Source organism: Colobus angolensis, unplaced genomic scaffold, assembly GCF_000951035.1.
Source record: "Colobus angolensis palliatus isolate OR3802 unplaced genomic scaffold, Cang.pa_1.0 Scaffold95, whole genome shotgun sequence".
Taxonomy (NCBI): Eukaryota; Metazoa; Chordata; class Mammalia; order Primates; family Cercopithecidae; genus Colobus; species Colobus angolensis.
The window spans coordinates 1,634,054-1,646,569 of NW_012123487.1; the positions used below are offsets into that span (position 1 = coordinate 1,634,054).

Consider the following 12,516-nt stretch of genomic DNA (forward strand, 5'->3'; position numbering starts at 1 on the left):
CTCGGCCTCCCAAAGTGCTGGGATTACAGGCTTGAGCCACCGCACCCGGCCTACATCCAGTTTCTTAACACCTTCCAATACCAGTAGCTGCAGGGGACCATGACCCTCTAATGCAGAGAATGTCCTCTGTCTGCTCCTAGATCCAGCCCTGAACTACCCAGTGGTCCTCTTAGCTACAGCCTTTTCTCACTCTCTATCCCCCACTCCAGACTGGGCTGAGAATACTCACCCCACTCATTTCTGAGGACAGGAGCTTCTGTGGGAGTGCCTACCTTTCCTTTTTCTGTTTTTTTTTTTTTTTTAAGGTATACCTTTACATTTTATTTTATTTTATTTTATTTTTTATTATACTTTAAGTACTAGGGTACATGTTCACAATGTGCAGGTTTGTTACATAGGTGTATATGTGCCATGTTGGTTTGCTGCACCCATCAACTGTCATTTACATTAGGTATTTCTCCTAATGCTATCCCTCCCCCAGCCCCCCACCCCCCGACCGGCCCTAGTGTGTGATGTTCCCCACCCTGTGTCCATGTGTTCTCATTGTTCAACTCCCACCTATGAGTGAGAACATGCAGTGTTTGGTTTTCTGTCCTTGTTATAGTTCCAACTTCATCCATGTCCCTGCAAAGGACATGAACTCATCCTTTTTTGAGGAGAGCCCCCCTTTTCACCTCCATCCTCAAGTACAGCTTGAATGTAAACTGATTCTAGAACCAACACTCAAAATGGAGTCAGAATCTCAGGACGGAGAGAGGCAGGAGAGGGCTTTCTAAGTGCTGGATCTGGGTGGACTTGTAACTGGATAGCAAGGCACCCTGGTGTCTCCTTTTGTCTTTCTCCATCCAGAGCAGCAAGGTAGCCTCCTTCTTGGAGAAACAAAGCAGGAGGACGTGGAGATGGCAAAAATTTCCCACTTCTCCAGCATGCAGCAGAGAGGCTGGATGCTTATAGGAGGTGCAGGTGTGCAGAAGGCTGAATGGCTTACCTACAGAGATCTCCCATTTAGTGAATGTTCACTCTCTCTCTGTCTCTCTCTGTCTCTCTCTGTCTCCCTCTCTCTCTCTGTGTGTGTGTGTGAGAGAGAGATTTTGTTGATTACCTACCACATGTCAAGTACTTTACACATACCTTATCACTCAATTTTCCCACCTGCCTTCTGAGAATTATCCCCAGGTAACAGATGAGGAAACTGAAGCTCAGAGAGGTCATGTGACTTGCCGAAGGTCACACAGACAGTTAGTAATAGAGTCGGGATTAATCTCAGGTCTGCCTGATTTCCCAGCCCAGGGTCTTCTCTATATGGTGGAGGGCATAGGGGTGTGGGAAGATACCTGGGAAAAAGAAGCTTAGAAAATGTATTTTTTGTATGTGTGTCGAAGTTCAAATCATGGAGTGTGCTTTTACCTTTATTATTCCTCACCCCAGCTTCCAGGCCAGGAGGATCTGAGGCCATCTCCCTTCCATCCTTCCTCCCTTCTCCTACATCCTGATAATCAGTTTCCTGTATCATCACCCAGTCTTGAACCCACGATCTTTTTTTTTTTCTTTTTTTTTTTTTTTGAGATAGAGTCTTGCTCTGTCACCTAGGCTGGAGAGCAGTGGTGTGATCTCAGCTTACTGCAACCTCCATCTCCCAGGTTCGAGCAATTCTCCTGCCTCAACCTCTCGAGTAACTGGGATTACAGGCATGAGCCACCATGCCCGACTAATTTTTATGTTTTTAGTAGAGGCAGGGTTTCACCCTGTTGGTCAGGCTGGTCTTGAACTCCTGACCAAACTCCTGATCCACTAGCCTCAGCCTCCCAAAGAGTGGGCATTGCAGGTGTGAGCTACCACACTTGGCCGCCTCCCCCATGATCTATTTTTGGGTCTAGGGAGAATATGATCAACAGGTCCCAGTACCCATTATTCCACTGGTTCTGGGCTCCTGGAAAGGGAGAGTTTCAAAGCAAACTCAGCTTCCTCTTTTCACTCCTCAGGCTCAATCCGTTGTGAAGCCTCTTTCCATGTGTGTGCCTCCCTGGGCAAAGTCCAGCACGCAGGCTTCTCCCTGGGAGTCCACCGATGTCAGTTGCGGTCACTAGGCATCAGGGCTTCCAGGAGGCAGCTAGACACCTACAGAAGCAGAGCCTACAGGGGCCCTGCTAAGAGGAGGAACCATCCCCTTTAATTTTTCCAAACCCAGAATCCACCATTGAGCAGGCAAGAGCTCTGGAAGGAGGCTCCCCAGTGAAGAGGCACAAGGACGCCTTTAGCATGAGCTGTTCTTCCTCCTTGGGGTTTTCCCACTGAGATTCCTGGGGCCAACACAAAACCTTGCCCTCAAAGTTCCTATTTCTTTTTATCCTAAAAATGAACCAGTTCCTTTCCTTGTCCCTAAGGTCCAGCTGAGTCAGGCTGACCATTTCGAAAAGAATTTGGGGGAAAACAAAAAGGAAATCATTATAGAAACTACAAACAGCGTGAAAATCGTCATGTCCAAAGTGCAGGTTGCAGATTCTGAGAATCCCGTTAAAACCAGTGAAAAGCTCACTAAGTTCCACATTCTTTGATTCCCGGAAAACTACTAATCATGCTGGCGTAATTTGCCTGCCCCTTCCCTCCAGCCCTGCCAGTCTCTGGCCATGTGATCTCCCAGGCCAGCTCAGGTCACTTTGTCATCTCAGTCCATCTTTCACCTTTCACAAGTCAACTCCAACTCTCCCAAAATGATAGCTTATCTTCTGTGTTTAACCCTCGACTCACTAAGCTCTCTCTGCCTAGTCACGTCCCCTCTTCCATCTGAAAGGAAACCGGTTTGCTGTCTTGGGGAGCAAAATATCCTTAGTTACCCAAGAGTAACTTTGAGACTTTCAGCTTCACATACTAAGGAGTCTTCACAAAATGAGACCCTTCCTCCAACACACATACCAGCAAATGAACCAACGGGCTTCCAAAAGTCTACATTATGTATAATAATTCCTTTATACGTTAACCTTCCGATCCCTTCAAAAGAGTTGTTTTTCTTGTTGCTGAGCAAGAAGAAACGCCGGGAGAAAACGCAGAGGACACCTTCCCTGTCATCAGCAAAAAGGATCTATTTGCAAAGCAATATTCAAATAAGAAATAGCTGCGGGCTGCTTTTAAGTTAACAATTGCAATCACAGAGAATGAGGTTCTGTCTCTATGCGTGTCAGAGTGCCAAGCCCACCGAGTAGCTTCCTGCGAATTTGGTCGTCAATTAAAGTCATGATTGCTGGAACGTCACGACAACTAGGGGGCTCTACATTACCATGTCGCGACAGGTAGAAGCCCACAGTTACTGCCAGCAGGAAAAATCAGGGAATCAAAACTGAATACAGAAAATAAACTTGGGCGGCGCATTCGCCTTCTACGAATCTTGCCTCACTCGGGCTGCCGTCGTTGCCCTGGGATATCTGAAGACGCCGTTTCCTGCGCGTCCTGTGTCTATGGAGACGGCAATATGGCGGCGATGTAAGTTCTGAGCGTTAGTCCCAAGATCCCAGGGTCCCAGGGTCCTAGGGAGCGGCGCGAGTGGCCAGGGAAGGTGTCTGTCCCGGGAGACCCTATCCTTCGGGAAATCGTGGCCAGAGGTCCCCTCCATGCCCTTCACAGAGCCCCATGGGACTGAGTCTTGGGCGAGATCAGACTAAGGATCCCGAAGAGAAAGGAGAGACAGCTCTAAGTGTATTTTGTCCCCCTTTGTTTCATCTATTTCTTTCTCCCTCGACTCTGTGTGACGACCTGCCACTTTTTCTAGTGGTCATCTTGGAGATTTTTAGATCAGCAATTAGGCAAATAAAGGAAGCTCATGATACATATTTTCAAAGTCCTCGAAATTGGAAACTTCAATTTAAAACAAAACAAATTCAAAGCAAAACAAAAAACCTCTCTTGCCCAGTCTCTTCACAACGACTGCAGATCTGTGAGTCTTTTGGAAGAATAGTGCAGGCTAGTGGGGAAGTTATGATTGTTAATTACTATAACATAGGTTTGTTTAGTGCTTTTTCAAATCCTGTTTCATTCGAGCTGCACATCAACTTTGTGAAATCGTCAGGATAACCCACATTTTACAGGTGAGGAGACTGAGGCTCCAGGAGATGGAGAAATTTGCCTATCCCCGTAGAGTCTGGATGCTGGCATCCAGCTTCCCTTGCCCTGGGACCACTTCCCTAGCCCTATGACCTGGGTTGGACCAGCTTTCTACTCCATTATCTCTCATCTCTTCTATGCACTCTCTGGAATAGTTTCATGTGTTGAGTGGAGGCTTTTTCAGAGCTCTGAGGCAGGAGCTGTCTGTACAATCCCCTGAGGTCAGAGGCATTAATGAGTCAGGGCAGGGCTGCAAGACCATCCTGTGGCAGAGAAGTAATGGACTCTCTGCATGTCTCCTCAGCTTACATTTTCTTTGATTTCATCAGAACATCCAGTTCACAGTTGGAGGTAGGAGCCTTGCCTGCCTTGTCTGGTGCCTAGCACAGTACCTGGTACATAATAGGCACTCAGCAAGTGCTTTGTGAATGAACGAATGACTGAATCTAGATAGTCCCCTCCAGAGGGTTTAGAAATGTTGCCAACTAGGAAAACCAGGGTCAACAGAACCTTCCACTTTGGAAGGGTGGTGCTGGGTGGTGTGGGAGGGATAAGAGAGTGTCTGATGGAACTGTATAAATTCCTAAAGGGTGATCTTAAAATTGCTAAATCTGAATACATTAAAGTAAGGAACTGAACGACAAACTTGAAAAAGGATCATTTTAGGTCAAATAAATGGGTAAGTCACACGTAATCATAAACTGTTGTAAGAATTAAAATACCTGTAAGGGAGAATTGCTTGAACCCGGGAGGTAGAGGTTGCAGTGAGCTGAGATCTTGCCACTGCACTCCAGTCTGGGCAAGAGAGTAAGACTCTGTCTCAAATAAATAAATAAAATAAAATCCCTGTAAGGACCTTACAACACTGCCTGGCATGTAGGTTCTCAGTACATGTTAATAGACATTATTATTTTTGAGATTGTTATTTGAAGAAGAGGGGGAGGATACTGAGTAGTCTGAAAAATATACAAATGTTCAAAAAAGGTATTAAAGTGATGCTGTTCAATGTGGTAGCCAATAGCCACATGTAGTTATTCAGCACTTAAAATATGGGATAGTCCAAATTGAGATGTGCTATAAGTGTAAAATGCACACCAGATTTCAAAGACTTAATACAAAACACGAAAGTAAAGTATCTAAATAATTTATTGATTATTTACATATCAATTATTTATGTATTGATATTATTTACATATCAATTACATATTCAATGTAGTATTTTTGATATGATAGGTTAAATAAAGTATATCATTATAATTAATTTTACCTGTGTCTTTTTACTTTTTTAATGTGGCTACTAGAATACTTTAAAGTACACATGTGGATTGCATTATATTTTGGGGAGCAGGGCCATGTTCTGTGATTTCATGGATGATGGCTTCGTATCAAGTGTAAAGGGAAATCAGAGATGAACCATTTGTGGTAAGTCATTATAGGGATCTGCAAACCACTTCCACATGTGCTTGAGTTGGGCTGGCTTAGTCTTGGTGTGTGAGTGTGAAAATTGCTGTCCTCTTATAGAGGTAACAAAGTCACACTTGAGTGTGTGTGCTAAGGGAAGCCAGCTAAAGGAAGAGGGGATTCGAGGTGATGGAGCCAGAGCTAGTCTGAGATACTTTGTGTCCCTTAGATCGAGGTCAAGCATCCTCTTGAGCATTTGGTGAAAACTGTGGCCATTCCCCCTGGAAAACAGATATGTATGCATACATAGCGTCTGGCATATCCTTTATATATGTGTCACATATATTTGCATATGATTTCAGCTACAGTCATCAGGGATCCTGCTGCTCTAGAGATGGATTGACTTATGCTTTCATTGATCTGTTTCAGTGATGTTTACCTTAGCAGGTTGTAGACTGGTGGAGGAAACCCAGAAGGTAGAGAATCCGTCAGTCTCATTTGCCTCTTCTTTCCTCCTTATTCCTCTTCTCACAAGAGGCAAGAGCGTTCAGAGGAAACAAGCAGAGAGTAAAAGCCAGATAAAGGTAATGGACACACTTCAGTAACACCCACTGGAGCTTGCTGAGTAGTGCCAAGAGTGGCCACGGAGGGGCATAGTGGGGTGGGCCTTGTTCCCAAGTCTCTCTTTGGAGTGCCTTTCCTGATGGTGAGTCCCTAGGCTCCCAGTCAAAGCCCTGGATCTCATGTACAGCCTCATTCCTCATGGTGCCACCTAGCACCTATTGCCAGAGCTGGGAAGCAGACCCTTTCCTCCATGACAAGGATGGCCATGAGAGTCTCCTCCCTCAGCCTCTCTTTCTCATGTCACTCCTGTCTCCCCCACCCTCTGCTCTCTTCCCAGCTTCATACTCAGAGTGCTCCCTTTGGACTGTGTCCCAAGGGCCTGATGCTTACACAGGCTCCAAGCTCCATCATGAGGTCCAGGAACAGCAAGGACCACACCATGAACTCTGGCGGATCCTGCCTGAGTACCAGCACGGTGGCCATCCCCGCCATCAATGACAGCAGTGCAGCCATGAGTGCCTGCAGCACCATCAGTGCCCGGGTAAGGATACAGCCAGGGCAGGCAGAGCAGGGTGTAGCAGGGCCAGGGCAGGGCATTGGGGGCAGGGCACTGGGGTGGGAATCTGAGAGGCCCTGACTCTTCCCTATGCATCTTAGCACTAGACCCTGTCTAGACTTTCCTTGTCACCTTTTTTCCACTCAGGAAAGAAAATACTACATTGGCCATCGAATATACTCAGTAAATATTGAAACTGGGAATGTAAGCTCCAAGAGAAAAGGGATTTGTCAGTCCTGTTCACCATTGTAGTACCAAACACACTGGAGTGCTGGGGGCAGTGAGTGCCCGAGAGGCCGTGGGATAGGAGAGTGCCAGAGAGGAATGAGCCAGAGGCTGGTTGGATAGCCAGGATTTCTCTTTCCTCAGAAAGTTCTTCTGGTCTTGACCCCTAGGACTTTGTGTTTGACCAATAATGTATGGATGCTGTTTACTTTTTGCAGCTCTTTGTAGTTCTCTCTATGTGATGATGCAGCTGTCCAGGGGTGTGACTATGGGTATGGCTTTGTGTATGATACAGTGTGTGTCTGTGTCCTGTGGTATACAGTGCCTGGCTCCTTAGATGTGCTGCCCTTGCCTCTCTGTGAATGGAGGGTTGTGTTTTAGAAGACATCTCTGTCCTCTGTGCCATACCGGGCCTGTCTGCCCTTGCATTCACTCACTGCCCTTCCCTGCTCTGCTTTGAGCTAGTAGGAGATTGGAAGGTGGGAGGAAGGGAGAAGCCAGGGCATTTCTCTTCCTCTCTCTGCTGTTCACGGTGTCTCTGTCAGCAGCTGCATTTCCCCTGTGGCTCCAGTTCCCACCAGACAGGCCTCAAGGCTGTATTGACCCCACCACTTCTAACCTAGGTGTAGTGGCAGCTTCTTGATGTTGCCAACTCCCAGGTTCCTTCACTACCCATGGTTATGCAGTAAATTCCCTGGTTTTTGTTGTTGTTGTTGTTTGTTTGTTTTTTCTTTTTTTGAGACAGAGTCTTGCACTGTCACCTGGGCTGGAGTGCGCCATCGCTCACTGCAACTTCTTTTTCCTAGGTTTAAGCAGTTCTGCTGCCTCAGCCTCCCGAGTAGCTGGGATTACAGGTTCCTGCCACCATGCCCGTCTAATTTTTTGTATTTTTAGTAGAGACAGGGGTTTCACTATGTTGTCCAGGCTGGTGTTGAACTCCTGACCTTGTGATCCGCCCACCTCGGCCTCCCAAAGTGCTGGGATTATAGGCGTGAGCCACTGCGCCCAGCCACAGTAAATTCCCTGTTTTAAACATTCAGAGTGGCTTTTGTTTTCCTGCCTGGACACTGGCTGATGCACCAACTGATATTTATAGCAAATTACCTCCCATAATCCATGTCACCTTTCTTCCATAGGTGACTCAGGAAAGAAAATAGTATGTTGGCCATCAGACACACTCAGTAAATATTGAAACTGAGAATGTAAGCTCCAAGAGAAAAGGGATTTGTTGGTCCTGTTCATCATTGTAGTCCCACACCTAGCACAGTGTCTGGTGCATTATAGGTACTCAAAAAATATCTGTTGAATGGATGACTACATCCTTATATTATGCAACAATATAAAAGCAATACTTGGTCAAAGATTTAAAAAATGCTGGCTGGGCATGGTGGCTCATGCCTGTCATCCCAGCACTTTGGGAGGCCAAGGTGGGTAGAGCACCTGAGGTCAGGAGTTCAAGACCAGCCTGACCAACATGGTGAAACCCTGTCTCTACAAAAATAGAAAAATCAGCCGGGCATGATGGCGGGTGCCTGTAAACCCAGCTACTTGGGAAGCTAAGGTGAGAAAATCACTTGAAACTGGGAGGCAGAGGTTGCAGTGAGCTGAGATTGTGCCATTATACTCCAGCCTGGGTGACAGAGTGAGACTCTTACAAAAAAAAAAAAAAAAAAAAAAATATACACACACACACACACACACACACACACACACACACACACACACATATAATGCCAATGAGTTGAGTGCTCATGGCAATGACCGTGGTAGGAAAAGGCAACCAGTTCATCCTCCCTCCACCTTACCACCCAAGGGAGGGTTTCCATGCCCCCTCCTTCTTCATCTAGAAAGGGGTGATGGATAAGCCTATGGAAAGATTTTCCATTACAGATGGAAATTCTGCACATGGCAGTGCTAGCATCAATCACCAGGAGCAGCCCTTAGAGTGGCCCCAGAAGTCAGGGGATGGGTGAGGTGAACAGCAGACAAATTGACTCCTCCTCTGCCCCACCAGCCAATTGAGGAATGGGAGAGGGAATGGTGCAGAGGGAACTGTGGTCTGGAAAAGGGCCTGGGATAGACTGTTCTAGCTAGGAGAGGCATCTGTAGCAAGGGGCAGGACTGGGAGGAAGAAGAGGGGAGGAGGTACCTGATGGGGTGGTGTCTGAGGGTGCACTGAAGAACAGAACAGAAGCCTGCGTTTGTGTGCTTGCACAGAGTGGCTGATGGGGCTGCCCAGGGAAAGCTTCAGGGGCAGGGGTTCTAGTTGCAAAACAGTTCCAGTCTTGGAAGAGGTGATATCTGACTTCAGGGCCTACCTGCCTCTCACTATCTGTCTCCAGACCATCCCCCAGGGGTGAGGGGTGGTGTCAATCATTGTTTTTCTGTCTTGTCCTTTATTTTCTTGGTGGTGGAGGAGGAAGACCTTCACCTTTTCTCTGGATCTTGGCATCCTACCCTGCTGATACATCCTTTCTGCTCCCCCTTCTCCCTGCCACCCAAACAGCCTGCAAGCTCCATGAACACTCAGATGCACTCCCCAAAGAAGCAGCAGAGAGTGAAGAAGAGGGTCATCTGGGGCATTGAGGTGGCCGAGGAGCTGCACTGGAAAGGCTGGGAGCTAGGAAAGGAGACCACAAGGAGTCTGGTTCTGAAAAATCGATCCTTGAAACTCCAGAAGATGAAATACAGGTACCAGTGTAAGGGATCAAGGACCCAGTGCCAGAGCATTGAGCCCTGAAAGCAGGCTCTCTTCAAAACAAAACAAAACAAACAAAAAACCTTCAACATGCCATATAAAAGCCAGTGAGTGTTTAAAACACGTGCAGTATGAATAATTGTTCAACTATGGTCCATTCTTTTTCATTGTGGTATAGTGTCCCAATGTGTGCCTGTACCATAATGCATTTATCCAGAATGAAGCAGGTTTGGACTGTTTCTAGTTTGGGACTGTTACCAACATTCATGTACATGTGTCCAGTTACATAAGTACAAGAGTTTTTCTGGGGAATACCAGGTACTATGAAGGCTCACATGATTTGGGGGGTCTTATGAAAGTGGTTTTTTGTTTGTTTGTTTGTTTTTCTGCGTAGTTGTTAAATTAGTGTCCTTGCGGGATGGAGCCAGCTATTCCGCCACCTTGCTCCACCTTCTGGCTTTTCTGGGGAATAGACGCAGGAGTAGAATTGCTGAGGCTTAGGCCACGTACCTGTTCACTTTCTGTAGATTAAACCAAATTATTTCCCAAAGTGCACAGATTTCTTTAGACGCCCACCAGCAGCGTTAGAGAGTTCCCATTCCTCCACATCCTTACCAATAAATGCTATTGTCAGAATTTAAAATTTTTGCCAGTAATGGTAACTTGTGGTTTTAATGTGCATTTCCCTGATTACTGATGAATGAGGATGAGTGTCTTTTGGTAGGTTATTGACCCTTTGCATTTCTTCATGTGTGAAATTTATGATCAAGTCTGTGGCCATTTTTCTATTACATTATCTTTTCTTTCTTCTTTTTGGTATAAGTTCTTATCCCAATTAAAAACCCTTTGCCAGTTATGCATTGTGGATATCTTCTCTCATCTTATGATTTGTCTTTACTGCCTTTATTGTGTCTTTTGAAGAATAAAAGTTCTGAATTTTATTTTTATTTTTTATTTTTTTTGAGACGGAGTCTTGCTCTGTCGCCTGGGCTGGAGTGCAGTGGCCAGATCTCGGCTCACTGCAAGCTCCGCCTCCCAGGTTTACGCCATTCTCCTGCCTCAGCCTCCCGTGTAGCTGGGACTACAGGCGCCCGCCCCCTCGCCCAGCTAGTTTTTTGTATTTTTTTAGTGGAGACGGGGTTTCACCGTGTTAGCCAGGATGGTCTCGATCTCCTGACCTCATGATCTGCCCATCTCGGCCTCCCAAAGTGCTGGGATTACAGGCTTGAGCCACCGCGCCCAGCCAAAAGTTCTGAATTTTAAAGGTATCAACTTTATCAGTCTTTTTCTTTTATGATTGGTGTTTTTTTATGCTTTTCCTAAGAAGTCCTTTTCTACCCCGAGGTCATTAAGATATTTTCCTCTAGTATCTTCTAAAGACTTTATATTTTTGCCTTTTAATATTTGTCTTTTATCTATATGGAATTGATTTTTATGAATAGTAAATTTTGATATCTGGTAGTATAAGTCCTCCTACTTAATTCTTCTTCTTCTTCTTTTTTTTTTTTTGAGACGGAGTCTCGCTCTGTTGCCCAGGCTGGAGTGCAGTGGTGCTATCTCGGCTCACTGCAAGCTCCATCTCCAGGATTCATGCCATTCTCCTGCCTCAGCCTCCCAAGTAGCTGGGACTACAGGCGCCCACCACCACACCCAGCTAATTTTTTGCATTTTTAGTAGAGATGGGGTTTCACCGTGTTAGCCAGGATGGTCTTGATCTCCTGACCTCATGATCCACCCGCCTCGGCCTCCCAAAGTGCTGGGATTACAGGCGTGAGCCGCTGCACCCAGCCTTAATTCTTCTTCAAGATTGTCTTAGCTATTCTTGGCCCTTCCTTTGATCTTTTATATAAATATTCAAATCAGCTGATCATACATGCACATAAAACACTTCTTGAGATTTTGATTGGGATTTAATTGGACCTATAGATGAATATGGGGAGAAATGATATCATTACAATATTGAGTCTTTTAATCCATGAACACGGGCTATCTCTACATTCATTAGGTTATTTTTCATGTCTCTCAATAAAGTATAAAGTTTTCTCCATAGACATTTAGCACATCTTTAGTTAGATTTATTCATAAGTATTTTATATTTCTGCTGTTGTTATATATGACGTATTTTTCAGTTGTTTTATTTCTGTCTGTTGCTAGTTTTTAAAATGTCATTTTTATATAGGTATTGTGTTCAGTGTCTTGGCAAATCCTCTTATTAATTCTGATAATTTATTTGTTAGTATTCTTGTTTTTTCATGCACACATTTGTATTTTAAATGGAAAATGACATTATTTTTTTCTTTCTACTCCTCACACCTTTTGTCTTTCCTTACTGCGTTGTTAAATAGAAAAGTGTTGAACAGAAGTGGTTATAGAGGCATCTTTGTTTTGTTTATCATCTCAGAGTAGAGGACTGCAGTGTTTCACCATTAAGCTGTCTGGTAGGATTGATTTCCTGTAGGATTTCTGTAAAAGTGTATACCTTGTCAGATTATGGGAATATTCTTCTATTCCTGCTTTGCTGAGAGGTTTTCTCATAAACACACATTAAAGTTTATCTAATTTCTTCTTTCTTTTTTTCTTTTCTTTCTTTTCTTCCTCTCTCTCTTTCTTTCTTGTTTCTTTGAGACAGGGTCTTGCTCTATTGCCCAGGCTGGAGTATAGTGGATTAACATGGCTCACTGTAGCCATGACCTCCTGGGCTCAAGCAATCCTCCTACCTCAGCCTCTCAGGTAGCTCGGACTGTAGGCATGCACCACCATGCCTGGCTAATTAAAAAAAAAATTTTTTTGATATAAACAGTATCTTGCCATGTTGCCCAGGGTGGTCTCGAACACCTGGGCTCAAATGATACTCCCGCCTTAGCCTCTCACAGTGCTGGGATTCCAGATGTGAGGCACTGTGCCTGGCCTGTGGAAAGGTTTTTGACCACCCATTCCATTTTTTGGTGTTTTTAGGCAGAGCAGCCATAATATTTAT

General features: G+C 45.2%; 1 protein-coding gene across 1 annotated transcript in view; it reads left to right on the forward strand.

Moving 5' to 3' along the window:
- The first annotated feature begins 3,413 nt into the window (after positions 1–3,413).
- Positions 3,414–12,516, forward strand: part of CCDC108 (coiled-coil domain containing 108) — a 41,227-nt gene continuing 32,124 nt past the window's right edge. The window contains exons 1-5 of the mRNA XM_011932237.1: positions 3,414–3,477; positions 4,400–4,446; positions 5,926–6,080; positions 6,398–6,601; positions 9,348–9,532. Of these exons, the coding sequence (XP_011787627.1) occupies positions 5,928–6,080; positions 6,398–6,601; positions 9,348–9,532 (542 nt within the window). The 5' untranslated portion in view covers positions 3,414–3,477; positions 4,400–4,446; positions 5,926–5,927. The remainder of the gene's footprint in view (positions 3,478–4,399; positions 4,447–5,925; positions 6,081–6,397; positions 6,602–9,347; positions 9,533–12,516) is intronic.